The sequence below is a fragment of the Melospiza melodia genome, chromosome 16 (genome assembly GCF_035770615.1).
Source record: "Melospiza melodia melodia isolate bMelMel2 chromosome 16, bMelMel2.pri, whole genome shotgun sequence".
NCBI classification, from domain to species: domain Eukaryota; kingdom Metazoa; phylum Chordata; class Aves; order Passeriformes; family Passerellidae; genus Melospiza; species Melospiza melodia.
This window is the reverse complement of record NC_086209.1, coordinates 16393497-16408414: the sequence shown is the minus strand read 5'-3', so window position 1 is coordinate 16408414 and position 14918 is coordinate 16393497. Positions and strand designations below refer to the sequence as shown.

Sequence of the window (14918 nt, the reverse complement as noted above, 5' to 3'; positions counted from 1 at the left end):
GAGAGAAGCCAGGACATGTCTGTCCTTTACTGAAGCAAAGGCTGTTTGAGCGTGGGGCTGTAGAGCAACCTCTACATTATTTTTAGTTTAGTTTTTCAGTTTTTAGTTTGGTTTGCACATGTGTAAGCACAGCTGATCAAGGTGAGCGATGCAAGGAGTCACTCACCAATGCACAGAGCAGATCCACTGCTTCCAGGATCAGCTCCTGGTGGCCAATGCGAGTCACCCCCAGCTCCTCCAGCTCCTGGTGAGTGATGTGCAGCAGCTGCTCCCCGTTGATCTTCTCTCTCTCAAAGTTTTTGATGTATTGTTGGAGGCAATCATCGAGGCCTGGTTAGAAAAGCCAACAGCACAGATTCAGAGAGAGGAGAAAAACCCAATGAAACAGTTCTGTAGCTCAGAAACACAGAAACTTATTGGGAGTGCAAGCGTGCTTCCTTGTTTGGGGCTGTTATGGAGAGCATGCAATGAAAATTAAATTTTAACTTAGATAACCCAGCCCATGCTGCTAGGGAGAGAAGTTTGTATCACTGATATTATTTTCAACATTTTTAAACATTTTAATAGTAATTCAAAACCTTCATGGAGACAAGGGAAGGACAAAGCAGCACAGAGAGTGACATTATAAAAAACCTTTTTCTCGTGATGTCACAAAGACCTAAATATAAGTTTATCTTATGATTAGGAACAAATTCTTCCTGTAACTCTTCCAGGACTCTTCAAGGTCATAGAGTTTGGCTGTCCCTGACCAGGAAGAGTTTTTCAGGCTCAGTACCCACTCACACTGACTCTGCTACACCCATTGCCAATTCTCATCCCACATTATCCAGATTTCTGAATCCAAACAACACAAGAATGGTTTTGTTACAACACCTCCAAGTAAGAATACAATTTACCCATGCACAAGGAATTGTTCCATTTCACCCGGAAACTTGATAGGGTGAGAATAACAGATTATTTTGTTTCTCAGACCAGAGAAGAAACTGATTAACGACACTGAAAGATTTTTTCTTCCCCCAAATCTGTTTCTGAACCACACAAGCCTTGAATTTCCAGCCAGAACAATGAGTTGAACACAGGGATCTACTGCTGAAAGCTACATGAGGTCCCTCAGAGGTCCCTCAAGGACTGTCAGATTCAACAGAAATCTGATGTGCACATGATCTTCTAGAGACCTGCAAAATGCATCTTCAATAACTCCATCTACCAAGGAAAGTAAAACACTCATTCTCAGTTATTTGCCCTGCAGTGATGCAGGCAAATCCAAAATCCATAAAATTACAGAGATCCAGAAAGCACAGAAATAACCAACCTGGGCATTTATGACAGAGCTTTGAAATGTAATTTCTGCACACAGCCATCATCAAATAGATTTTGAGTTTGCAGAGCAACTGAGAAAAAGAGTTCTGCCACCTTGTGTGGGTGTGCTGGGTGTCCCCAGTAAACATAGCTCAGCTGGGAAAAAAGGACTGTGGCGAGAATGGAACAAACCAAAGTGTTTGTCCTCACTCAGTAAATACAAGGGGATACATGCAGTTCCATTTAATTAACTCTTCTTTCAACACGATCCAATTATGTGCTCTGCAAACTGATAGTCCTGAGTTATGTTATAGATAAAGCTCATTTACCAAGCCAAGTGCTCAGCTTTGTATTCACTTACACCTATGTCCCATACAAAGCTAGTTCAGTGATAAAAATGTCATTTTTTATGGTCTAATTCAAAAGCATGAGGCAGTTTGGGAGATTTTTAAAGCTCAAATCAGCAGTCTGTAACTAATACCTAAACCTTTTCTCTATTCTAGAATGGTCTGCTAATAGGAAACAACTTCTTTGCATCTGTTCATTATTTTTAATGATCTCATGAATGATTTTACATAAGTATAGTTCAGTTCAATTGGCTGAGTCACTGCAAATTCTCTGTTTATTATTTAACATTTTCAGCTCCAAGCTGTTGCACATTTCTGTTCTCTCTTGGTCAAGAACAATTCTTAAAACCATTTTAGAGCAAAAATTCCAAATCCCACACCTCCCAGATTTGCTTTTAGTGGACATTGCCCCAAAACTCAGAAAAAAAGTCACAAAAGTGCTACTAGATATTAAATTATTTTCAACAAAAGCAAATTAATTAAAACATTTAGGAGCAGCAGCCCCAACAAGCATTTGAAGCATTAAGAGAGATTTAGGAAAACCCAAGTGAATGTGCCACGCCGTGAGAAGTGTGCAGTCAGATGTATTAAACCTGCCTTTGTGCCAGGGAGAATGTATGACAGCAGAGCAAAATATCAAATTTGTATTATTTGTGCTGCTCTGTAATAGCTCCCCAGGGCACCTTTACAAGGCATTTACTTACTGGTGCAAACAGTGTGGCAGTTGACAAGAGAATATAGAAATATATCATTAAAGGGCCAGGCTGTCTCACAGAATGACAGCGCTTAATAAATACACACCGAAAAGAGAGATTTGCCCATTGCTCTCTGCTTTTCTGTCTCTCTGGGAGCCAAGCACTGAAAAGTGAAACATTCCAAAGCAGGAATTCAGCATCAGGAAAATCTTCTTTATTTTCAGGGCTCCAATTGTTTTTACATGAAAATATCCAAGATGAAATTAGAAAGGGTACAGAACGAGCTCGTGTTGACTCACCCAAACCCAATGAAATATTTATTTCCTCAAGCCTCTCAGGTCTCATTAGTGCTCTTTATGCATTTTCCTTCAACATCATTTCTGTTTACAGATAACTATTAAGGCAGTTCAGATTCATAACTGAAGAAAGAAGAGGTTTTAGCTCTGCTTAGATGTAGGTAAATAAAATTAACCCACTGGCCCCAAGATACACAACATCAGTGTCAGGCAAGAAACATAGAAATTTGCAGTTCTCTTGCTGCACATTCTTATTATATTTGTGTGCATTTTGTAACTAACCAACATCTCCTTCAGAGTACAATAAAGTGATTGAAGAAAAATTGTTTAAACATGGCTGTTTTACTTTAAAGCCCATGATGAGAAAATTACACCTGGGGGTTGGAGAATTTTTATTTCTCCAACCCAGATGGGCTCAAGGAGTTAATTCACTTTAACAGAAAATCAATGAAGGTTGAAGACATTTACTAATCTCTCAGTGTTATTTGAGAGGACAAGAAAAAAGGAGTTATCTATCAGCCCAAGTGCTGACTGAGTCAGCTCTGGCTGAACATTGCATTAAAAGCTGTATAAACCCTTGTGCTCGGAAAATGAGGGAAATCAGGGAAAACACCCCATAAACCACATCCACCTGAAAACTCCGACATTTTCCTGCTGTATGTTTGGATGCCATGATCTCAAAGGTCTTTTCCATAGTCTCTCTTTCCATTTTTAAGTTAAAAAGAAAATCATATTGAATCCACATGGCCTAGGAAAACTTTATCTCCATGTTCAAAGAGCAGAGAAAAGGCAGCAACTCTGATATGTTGACTGCAAACTTATTTTGCAAATAGAGCATCTAAAGTCAAAGTCAAGAAAACGTGAATAAAAAGGAGTTAGAAAATTTTAGGGAGAAAGGGCAGGAAAAGAAGAACCAGTCAGCTTGAAAATGTGTATTTTTAGAAATGCGTAATTAAGAAAAAAGGAATAATTGAAACAGAAAACAAAGCAAAGCCTTAAAAATATCTCTAAATCTGATTTAGATAGTAACTCAGAGCAAACATTACAGAAGAGATGTCACATATTGTGGGCAATAAGGTTCACTGAGATGAAAATGAATCTTTCCATCCATGTCAACAAATGCCAGGTTTGGTTTCCATTAAAAGCACAAACATTGCTGCCATGTTATGTAAACATCTGTCCCTTCCCCTCCACTGTGGGACAGAGATACTGAAAATATTACCATTATTTATAAAAATATCTGTCCCTTCCCCTCTGCACTGGATGGAGACAGTGAAAATATTACTATTATTGAAAAAATGACTATAAAATGAATGAAGGGAAAGCCCAAGGGGTTGCCTTTTGTGCAGGAATGGTGGAGCCAGGACAGCTCTCACAGGAAACTGCAGGAGCAATAACTCTGTCAGGTGTGATCCATCCCAGAAGGAATTCCTAAGTTTAAAATCTGTAATTTCCAATTTTTCATCTCTTCATCACTAACAGGCATTTACTCACTTCTCCTCTTTTCCTATATTTTAACAGATTTTTGCAATTTACTGGAAACTCCTCTGGCTTTTTAATCTCTCCTGAAGAATCCCTGCCCAAAGGGTGAGCTTGTTGCTGCTCCATGAGAATTCCCAGGGGAAAATGCAGCAGCTGGCTGGAGCAGCAAAGCCTGGCTGTGAAAGGGGGGTCAGGGCAGGGCAGGGCAGGTCCTGCCAGCTCTGCCTGGCACAGACACAGCAGCTCCCACTGGGGCACTCCCTGGCAGACCAGGGGATGCAAAACACCCCCTCTGGCAGGAAAATGCAGTGTTGGCTTTGGGTTTTAGGGTGAAAAACGAGGAAATCAGTTGGTGGGAATGCAATGATCACTCCTGGCTTCAGCACTGCTGCAAGAGGGGTGAGATCCTCTCTCTCACTGACAAAGTATTCAGTGGTTTTCCTGATCAAAAGCATATCTAGAAATTAAAAGTACACAGTACCACACTAAACTCCCATTTGCACAAAGGCCTCTAACTAAATACAGTATAGAATCTGAACATAATATAGAATAAATATAATGAAGAATCTGAGAAAAGTCTGTGGGACCTGGATCCAAAGGACAAAAGCTGGAAGTTGATGGGATGATCTGTTTGCTCAAAAGAATTACACTTTGGCCTGCCAAGACAAATTAATAACCTATTAATGTGCCTCATTTGATTATTAAAAGCTGTAATACAACACAATCTTTGCTCTTGCAGAATGGTGACTTGTGAACAATCAGCAGATCAAAGAGAAACAGGGACAAATATCAATTTTCTAATGTTGTGCTGTTGTTTCTGGACTTGCAAGTCTAGAAAATCAGCTCTTCCCGCATAGGAAATATAAAATCTCTCATTACTGTGCTGGAAATTCTCTGATTAATTGGGGAAGGCAGCATGAAATTCTGCTTCTGTCACAACCTTCAGTTTATATATACAGATCTGTTTAAATACATCCAGCATTTAACAGCATCCAAAGGCTCAGTCCAAGTGTAATTTTTACAGAAAGCAAAAAAAAAAAAGTTGGGTTTGGTGTTTTTTTTGTTTTAAAGAACAAGGGATATATTCCATGTAAAGCAATATTCAGCAGCTAGCTCGAAAGATCTGGAAGGAATTGACTGGCTGGCTGAGAGACTGGAGAGAATTCATGCCTTTTCCTAAATGCAATTTTATTGAATACACACATCAATTCAGCCGTGTTCTTGATCAAAACCCCTTTGATTTATTACCCTGGGCTCAGGCACAGTGGAGCCTTTCCAATTCTTACGTAACTGGTAACAAGGAAAATCATCAGGTGGGTATTTTTGCCAGTGACGTTCGAAAGCCTTTTAAGAATTATTCATTCCAAATAAAGAAAAGGCATAATTCTCAGGGCCATGTTCACACTAAGCTGACTCTCAAATACCAGATATTTGTTCTTAAGCTCTTCAGGAGGAAAAATCAAAACTATTTAGAGCGTCAAGAGAAAAGTGTCTTCATACTACCACAATTCAGAAAGACACAGATGGAACATGTTTAAAAACACTGGAAAACACCAAGTCTGGAATATTTCAGGCCTGAACTCTCCTAAACTTCAGAGTATATTTGAAATCTAAGGATTTCAGTATTTTGCATCTTTAAGCCTACATGTCACAAACCTGACCTAGAGAAATATAGTAGCTAGATGACAGAATTTCATCAAAAAAGTATATTTAAAGTCACAACATAGCAATTTTAAATGTAGAAGAAATTCACAGCAAAAATTCACCATCACAGAAAAGGAAAAGAAAAAAATTCCAATTGTTCTGGAAAGAAGAACGCCTCAGTTCTGGCTTTATGTGACCTTTGAATGCTTGACTGTGCACGTAGAATGTGTTTAAATGTTGCTTCCCGGCTGAGTTTCCTCTGCGTCACCGCGATATTCACAGGGATACAGATGGATGTTTTAGATGCAAATACAGGCAGGCTTGTGCTGCTTGAATTTACAGATCCTCATCTGCATGAACAGGAACTGGGGCGGGATGAGCACCCTGAATTGATGCTTCCCAGGCACCAACTGACACCAAAAGTGCTGGCTGCCTTTCCAGGCTGCAGCGTGGGTGGAAGTGCACTGGGTATAAACTCTTCCACTGGTGTCAGGCCACTGCTCCAGGCTGGGCAGTCCATGAGGTGCTGCCCTTGCTCCATTCTTCTCTCCTGAGAGTGTCAGATCCACAGGAGCACCGGGATCTGCCCTGTCCAAGCCCCCTGCAGACACTCTCAGCTCCAGGATCCAGCTGGGCTCTCGACAGCTGGAGCACTTCTGCATTTCTGCTCCTCATCCTGCAGCTGTCCCTGGCTCAACTGTGCCAGCCACAAGAACCCTCTCCCCTTCTTAGCACAGAATTCTGGAGATTCTTCGCCTAAAAAAACCCCTGTATATCTTGAACTCCCCCCATTCACTGCCAGCTCCCATTTCCCCATATCTCATTTTTTTCTCCTTCCACGCTGCCGCTCTTTTATTTTCCATGTGTGAAAAACAAGAGCTTGTCAGCTCTGCCTCCTCTGTAACCAGCAGGGAAGCAGATTTGGGAGAGCACGAGCTGGAAACTTCCAACCTTGCTCCTCTTCTCTCCCCGGACCAGGTCAGGGCTTCACTCACAGATCACAAAGGGACAAACTCCTCAGGGAACAGCAAAACCCACAGCAAGTTCCTGAGCGCCCTTGTTGTTCCCCTCCAAAGTTCCTCCTCCAAATCAGGACAAACATCACTGTCCCCTCACCACAGGGCATGCTTGAGACACAGACCAGCCTTCCAAACTCTACCCCATAAGCAAAACCACTTCACCCCTGTAACTTCGTTATTTTATTTTCAGTATGGCTAAAGCAAGAGGCTTTCCCACAATCTCAGTGCCTGTAAGTCCAAGATCTTTCCAGCAGCAATTTTCCAAGATCACTTTCCAAGATAATTTTCCAAGTGTTATCAAGACAAAAGCTGGGCTCAAATGATCAATATTTTAAGAGTTCACAGCAGCTGAGAAGGTTCTGTAAGGGGATGTGTCAAGCAATATTAATAGCAAACGAACAAACTGCTGAACTAATAAAATTTGATTTAATGCTATGCCATCACCCTTAAATTGACATTCATATATATGAAGTGAATGACTTTATATAGCTCTGCCCTCATTACCTATGAATGAATAATAGGAAGTGAAGCCATTCTAACTTTGTCCCCAACACTTGACAGGTGCCATGGAGCTGTGGGATTACCACAGAAGTAATAAACAGCATTTTCAGGAAGCTTGCTGGAACCAGACCTGACCACAAAGAGGTTTCTGGAACAGAAGTGTCATGCACAGAGAATGGATCACATTTTCAGGCCCGAGTGTGTGCTCCTTGCTGCCACATTTCCCAACAATTTAACCTCGAGATATGTCACTGATGCTGTTACTGAGGAACTTCCCATAAAAGTGACAAAACCCAGAAGCATCTTAATTAGCTCTGTGTGCTAATGAAAATCTACATCTTTCCTTATCTTCATTAATTTTCTCCTTGATGCAGACATAACCGCAGCCCCTAGTCATTCCTGAAGCAGCATGGCTGAAGGATGACCTGGAAGTGCTCAGGAGCCTCCAAAGCCTCCAGGTTCAGATCTCCTGTGTAATTAATGAAATTATTCCACATTTCAGAGTGTCTGAGCTGAGGACATGGGACCCTGAATTTGTTACATTTATTTTAAAAGATAAATGTTTTGGCCCAGTGCAAGGCAAGTGCCTTTATTTGCTGCACTGGACCACTTAAACACAGCTTTATTTTTTTGAGTCAGTGTTTGATGGGAGTCTGACCTGACAAAAGTGCTGGCTCCAGCACAGACATCCTGGAATACATGTCCAAATTTAACAAAACTTTTAGAACCAACTAAAAAGACAATACAACATATTTTTGGACTTGTGAATCTATCTAGAAGAATCTTCATGATTTATTCTCAAACAATTGCCAATTAACAACTCAAAACCAATGTGCAGAATTAGCACAATTACATTCCTAAACTCTTTGTGCAGTCACAAAAGATCTCTGTGTCAGAATAATTCAGGTGATAACAAACATCTCTGATCTCTGGGATCAGTAAGAACATTGAGGAGAAAGAACATCCACCCTTTGAACACGAGGGATTGCACTGCCTGCAAGTGGAGAATTGATGTGCTCAGGGTTCACATTGCTCCTTGTTGCAGCAAGTGCCAAAGGTTGTGTTCTCCTCTGCCTGGGTTGGAGGGCAGGGACAGGGGAGACTTTTCCAGCTCTCTGCTCCCCAGAGTGTTTTTGCAGTAACCATTGACTTGCTGCCAAAGATGGCAGAGGGGAAAAACCTCTCACTGTAACAAAACTAAATAAAAACCCCAAAATCACCAGGAAAAAGGGAACAATTCTTAGGCAGAGAGTAAAACAGGGAATCAGTATTTCCTTCACTAGAGCCTGAGCACATTGAGGTGAGTTTATTTCAGACAGTTTCCACTTTAGAAAGGTTAACAAGTCTAATAAGGAAGGAGCAGCATTAACCATGTCTCATCTACAAGCACTGATCTTAAAAGCAAAACTACAAGAACAAATAAATATAACTGAAAGCTCCTTCCTCCATGCTTCTGAGGATTTATCCAGCTTGTACTGTGCACAGGAAAGTCTTAATCACAGATTGACCTTCAAAAAGCGACTTTGGTATCACAGAAAATCAAACAAAACCCTCACGCCAAGGAAGTTCTTGTACAAGTACTACAGAGATATGCCCCATTTGTCCCTGTCTTAAATGTGAAGAAAAAATTACTGAAGAGTGAGATAACGAGCCTGTCTGAGCTAATCAATAGAGAGGAGGTAACCTGTCAGACAAAATTCATGTAATAGCAAGACAGACATTTAAAGTTCTGTGAAATGAGTCCTTCCCTAAAAGTATCTCTGATCACTTTGCAACAGAGCTGCACATTAAATTCAGTTCATCATCATATCAAACCCCATCCAGGCACAGGGTCACAGATGCCTCAGAACAGACTTCCCAGCCAGAATATGTCTAAAAACCTGAAATTTTCCGAGTCACATCTACAGGTGTGCTACAGAATGTTCTCAATCAACCAAACTCGTGTGGGACAGGCAGAATCCCTGGGTCACATCCTCCCCCCACAAGTGCTAAGGTTTGCAGAGCTGAGGGGGATAAAGAGCTGACAGAGGAGAATCAAACAAAAAGTGCTACAGATGTTTCAGTGCCAAAATACATTAATTCTTGTTTTGACTTCACTGACACATTTTACTAAGAATCCCAGATATCAAAAGAACAGCCAAATCCAGCGTGGGTGTTTGGAGTGAAAAGCCCAAACAAATCAGATTTCTGCTCAACCCAATTTCTTCAGCAGCCACGAGTCCATGACCTAATTCATGAGTCAGAGTTTAGACACCTGCAAGATGCAAATTCCCAAAGTAGAAGGTGGCCTTGGCAACTCACACAGTTCTTTACAGACAAGCCAAAAATCAGATTGCTGCAAGAAGCAAAGGAAAGGGGGAGCATTTGATCTTTTCTCAGGGATGTTCAGAAGCTTTGGTGATGGCTTCTGTTGGCACCTACTCAGCAAAGGCTGTGGATCAGTTGATCTGAGGTTTCACCCACATCTCTCCTGCTCCTTTTTCTCCAAGGATGCCACACAAGCACTGCAGCCCTTGTTTAAGTCATCCTGTTGACTCTGTAAATCTGAATGATCTTAAACGAGGCTCTTTCCTTCAGCAGTTTGCAGGAATTAGCTCTAGCACTCAGTGGGGAGCTCAGTTAAAAGTCAGGTCATTGGCAGGAATTGTCAATTAAGGCAATTCCCAAACTAGGAATCTATATTTTTATCAATAGGAAATGTACAAAACTAACAAAAGCAGGCAAATGGGAAGAAATCACAGAAGAACTCATCAGCCTGTAAATCCGCCTGAAGAAGCTTTTCCCTTTTCTTACATTTCCCCATTTTTATTCCATGTTTCTGTTCCATGTCTATACCAGACAGATTTATTATGGTTGTTATTGAACAAAATGAGAGTTAGAAATTTTTATTCACTACCACTTTGCATGCAGTGCCAGATTAAGATAGATTAAGTCTCTGGCTTCAACTACATGATGAAAGATATTACTACATCTTAAATCACTATTATTTTGTGGTTTAATTCTAAACAAAAACATTTCTAAATGTTTTGCTATTTGATCTGGACATAGTTTATCCAAGATTAAATAGTTCTGTGAGGTAACATGAAACAAGCAAGAATTTTATCATACCTAAAGAACTACATAGCCTAAAGTCCATGAATAAAATACGATTACAACTCAACATATAAGAAAAATCCATCCAGCAAAGCAATAATTCAGTACAAAAAAAAAGTAAAAACCAAGTTATAAAACATTTCAAAGCCATAGAATGTCACTCACTCATATGTTTGATATAAGACTTTTTAAAATACTTAAAGATGATTAAATCTTTGACATGGCAGCATGCAAAAAAGGGACATAGGGCAGACCTAGTGCTTGAATTCCAACCTCTCTGACAAGGAAGCATCAGGCTGGAAGAACTGCAGAGTTCCCAACTACCATTCCTGGTTATTTTTATGCTCTGCACAGATAAATAGTTAAAGATTTCTTTCAAGTCATCAGACAAGGAGTAAGAGATACCCAATAGTAACACATCAGTGTGTGTGCTGTCCATAAACCCTCTAAATAGAGCTGCTGGTGAAAAGGTAAATGCAATAACTGTAAAAATACTCTATTGAGCAGGATAAATCAATTCTGTGTCAGCAAAAGCAGCACAATATGAAATAACGTTTCTGGGGACATTCCCCATGGCTTCTTTTTCACTTCCCTCACAGCCATGCCCAGCAAAGCCTCAAAAAAGGAAATTCTCCTCTGGTTTATTTTTTATAGGAGCCAGAGAACAGAACATGAAGGACAGGAGAGGTGAGCTGGCTCCTTAAGCTCACTGAGCAAGTGGTTTGCTCTAATAGGATCAAGCAAAGTGTAACACACAAACAATGATTTACTGAGAAAGGTGAGTGTACAAACTACAGGTTCCTGTATAAAAGAGCTGTGATGAGAAAAAAGCAGGAAAACCAAGACTGAGGTATTCCAGAAAGGTCAGAAGCATGACTTTCATATTTATGAAACATTTTTTCTTGAAATTGTTGCGTGATTAGCTTTTTCTAAGTTGCCATTTTCCTGAACTTTTAGAAATATCACACGAAACAAAGACAACCTCAACCTAAGAAATTAAGATATTATTAATTTCTCCATTAAAATGCATTGTGCCACCTATTGCTGCAATTTCTTCTTCCTGGAACACTACTTGGTAAATTAAAATGTAAATCTGGCCGCTTCAATCACTCTCAGCACATATGGAAACACTCAGTGCATCCAGGATCCATGAGGTTTTCTATCCAACATTTAAATATTAGGAAAAGCGAAGATAAAATTGATAAAAAACCTTGAAAAGTTCTTCTGTGAGGGTTATAATGGGTATCATTTATAAAGGAAGTGTTGCCATTTATAATCAAGGGTCCATCCCATAGAGTCCTCCCAGGGGCTCTCTGCACTGCCCAGGGCTGGATCCCACCCAAAAAGCAGCAAAGACCAGATGGAGCTGGGGTCTGATCCCACAGACACAGCACAATTCTGGTCCCTTTTGATGCCTTGAGATTTTAGTTTTTACATTTTTCATGTATTTGTAATCCTGCAGTTCTTTAACGAATAACTGTAAACTCCATGTACAGTGTTAGCTACTGTCTCCCCATTTTGGGCAGACACAACAATTCCTCTCCAGGCTTGGCAGCCAAGGACACCTCACTGCCTCAGAGCTGGAGAGATGGAAACCAAAGGCAATTGAGGGGAGCAAATTTGGGATCAATGACTTCATTACCTGAGGCTGTAATTGGAAGATTAACCCCCAATGTGCAAAGGGCCCAAACTTATAAAAGTGAGCAAACTCGTGACCCATCGTCCATTTCTGGGGGTAGCCCGTGGGGCGCTTCATCTGTCCCAAATGTCCCTGAAGGCCCTTCAATAAATATCACTGCTTTTATTCCCTTAATTTTGCCTGCCCTCTGTTTTTAGGTAGCCCCAAAAGGATCCCCACAGCACTGAGAGGATTTTGGGAGCACCGAGCCATGGTTGGCACTCCAGCCTGGCCGGGGACACCAGGCCTGATGGGGGACAATAGGGCTGGAGGGGACACTGGGGCTGAGGGGGGGAGACCATAGAGCTGGGGAGACACACACAGGGCGGACACCAGGCCTGGGGGGACAGACACCGAGGCTGAGGGGGAGATGCACCAGGCTTGGGGGGACAATAGAGCTGAGAGGGGACACACACTGGGAGGACAACAGACACCAGGGCTGAGGGGTGGGACAGACACCGGGCGGACATGAGGCCTGGAGGAGAACAGACGCCGAGGCTGAGGGGGGACAGGGCAGGTGGATGTGGCACCTCCAGCCTGGCTCCAGCCCCCGGCATGGATGGCTTCACAACATAAGAGGATTTCACTCCCAGGTCCATTTTCTGCTGGAATTGTGTCATTCCCACCGTGGCTCCAGGCAGATCTGCGAGCCAAACACCCTACACCCCACAAACGACCCCAAACACAAGCCTAATTCCAGCTCCAGGCACTCCCAGCCTCAGCCCAAAATGCAAAACCAGCACAGGGAAAGAATTATGGAAATGGATTCACTCGTGTGAAATCATTTCAGGTTGCATTAATCACAGTGCACAGTCTTAATTGGTCTCTTTTAAAAATTAAAGGTTAAGTGCATTATTTCCCTGAAGTGAGCACAAGCTATTGATTACCTTCAATCTGAAAATTATTTCATATATTTTACATATATTAAGATTCCTCCTTTTAAAAGCTTTGAAGAGATCTACTTTAGATAAGACATGTCCACCACGTATCCCTCCCTAGTTCATGGCCTCTGTAATTAAGAATTTAAAGGACTTCAGAAACAAAAAGTTGTCACTTTTATCTTAAACACACCACCTATTTAAGATTGAATTTGGGCTTTTCCTTTTATCAATAACAAGTTACATTCTCCAATGTAGTTTAAGTAACTTGATAATGTAGACAAATTGGCAATTCTATTCAGTGTTTCTTTTCCCTAAAACTATATCAATGGGACTGGAAAAATTCAAATTATGACCTTTAACACACATCTAACCATGTTGTTTTCTCTCTGTGAACAATTTGCAGATTCTAACTTAAAAGGAGAAAAAAATAGGTGCTTGCAAAACTGCTAAAAGTCATCTCCAAAACTTGAATGTCCTTGACTTACTTTAGTCATTTTCAGGGACAGAATGAAAAATTAGTATTTCCTCTAGAGGGCTTCAGGATCTGTATTATTTCCCAAGTCAGAGTTAGATTGCACTGAGCGGCTGCGCTGGTGAGGGTCACAGAGGCTCCTTGCTGCTCTCATTCCTCCTGCTTTGGGCAAAAATCCTCACAATTAGTGGAGAGCAGAGGTCAGGCCCTGATGGTCCTGCCATGATTTGTGTTCTCACTTCCCAGTGCTGCTGAGAGAATCCAGAACTGATGGTTATGTGATTATTGTTACCAGAAATGCTGAAGTTAATCAATTTTAACTTTGTTTTCCTGCAATTTTTCTCCTTATGAGAATCAGTACTTTCTTTAAACTCTTAGTGCCATACTATCATGAATTCAAAATTTAACAGATCTAAAGCAGTGCACGTATGGAAACTCATACATCAAATAAATGTTGTTGATGATATTATTATTTTTAATTTTTCTCTAAGACTGTATTGTGAAAATCCTGCTAACCAAGTTTTTGATACAGAATTGATATACTAAAATAAAATTTAATTGAAATTCAGGACTTCAGACCTAATCACTTTACTCTCTCCATGTTTGCCTTTACTATCTCCATGTCTGCCACCAGAAATCCAAGGCTTCATCACCCAAGATACTCTGCTCTACATTCTGCCATTTTCCTCTGTTTTCATGCAAAATTTTGTACTTTCTATGTCTACCTTACTCCTGAGCCACTCTTATTCAGCAGCACCTAATTTTCAGGTTAAATCCTTGACAGTTACAGGAAATCTTTTTGAAATCCATCTCAAGAAGGGCTTGGACAAAGCTCTCAGGCACAGGGTGGGATTTTTGGGGATGGTCCTGTGCAGGCCCAGGAGCTGATCCTCGTAGGTCCCTTCCAACTTGACATATTCTGTGATTGCTTAATTTCATAACTGAAACAGCTGCCAGCCTGTACAACTCTCCCCACCAAGCACATTTTCTTTTAAAATAGAAGTTTAATTAGATTTATCTCCCGTTTGATGTTTGTCAGATAATTGGAATCTCTGGAAACCATAACTGGAACTAAAATTCCCACCCAAAGATCTCCCCTTCCACAGAAAACAGTACTGGACACAAAGATACCTGAAAAATATTTTCTGTTATGAATTCTGGTTTGACTGTGGAGGCTCCTCTCCATGGTACCAGCCATTATTTAATACAGGAAGCACTGCAGTGATGATTTGTGAGAGCGTGGCCTTGATTCAACCAAGAACTTAAGTGCCTGCCTGACTTCTCTGTAAAATGCTAATCCTGCAATTGATTTCATGGGAATATTCACGATTCAAATCAAACTGAAGTGCTCTGCTGGAGCGTGGCCAGAGCACGCAGAGCAGTGCAGGGCTGAGCCCAGGCTGCCCAAAGCTTTGGAGATGGTCCCATCCAATTTCACAGATCGAAATTCCTGTCTCTGGAAGGACACCCCACAGAAAATTTATTTCTCACTTAGAGCCTCCTCCATTTTG

The 14918-nt window shown here is 41.1% G+C and overlaps 1 protein-coding gene across 2 annotated transcripts in view; it reads right to left on the bottom strand.

Moving 5' to 3' along the window:
• Positions 1-14918, bottom strand: part of LOC134425830 (connector enhancer of kinase suppressor of ras 2-like) — a 173415-nt gene that overhangs the window by 109904 nt on the left and 48593 nt on the right. For both annotated transcript variants that reach the window (XM_063170815.1, XM_063170817.1), the window contains exon 2: positions 167-330. In XM_063170815.1, coding sequence (XP_063026885.1) covers positions 167-330 — 164 coding nt within the window. The remainder of the gene's footprint in view (positions 1-166; positions 331-14918) is intronic.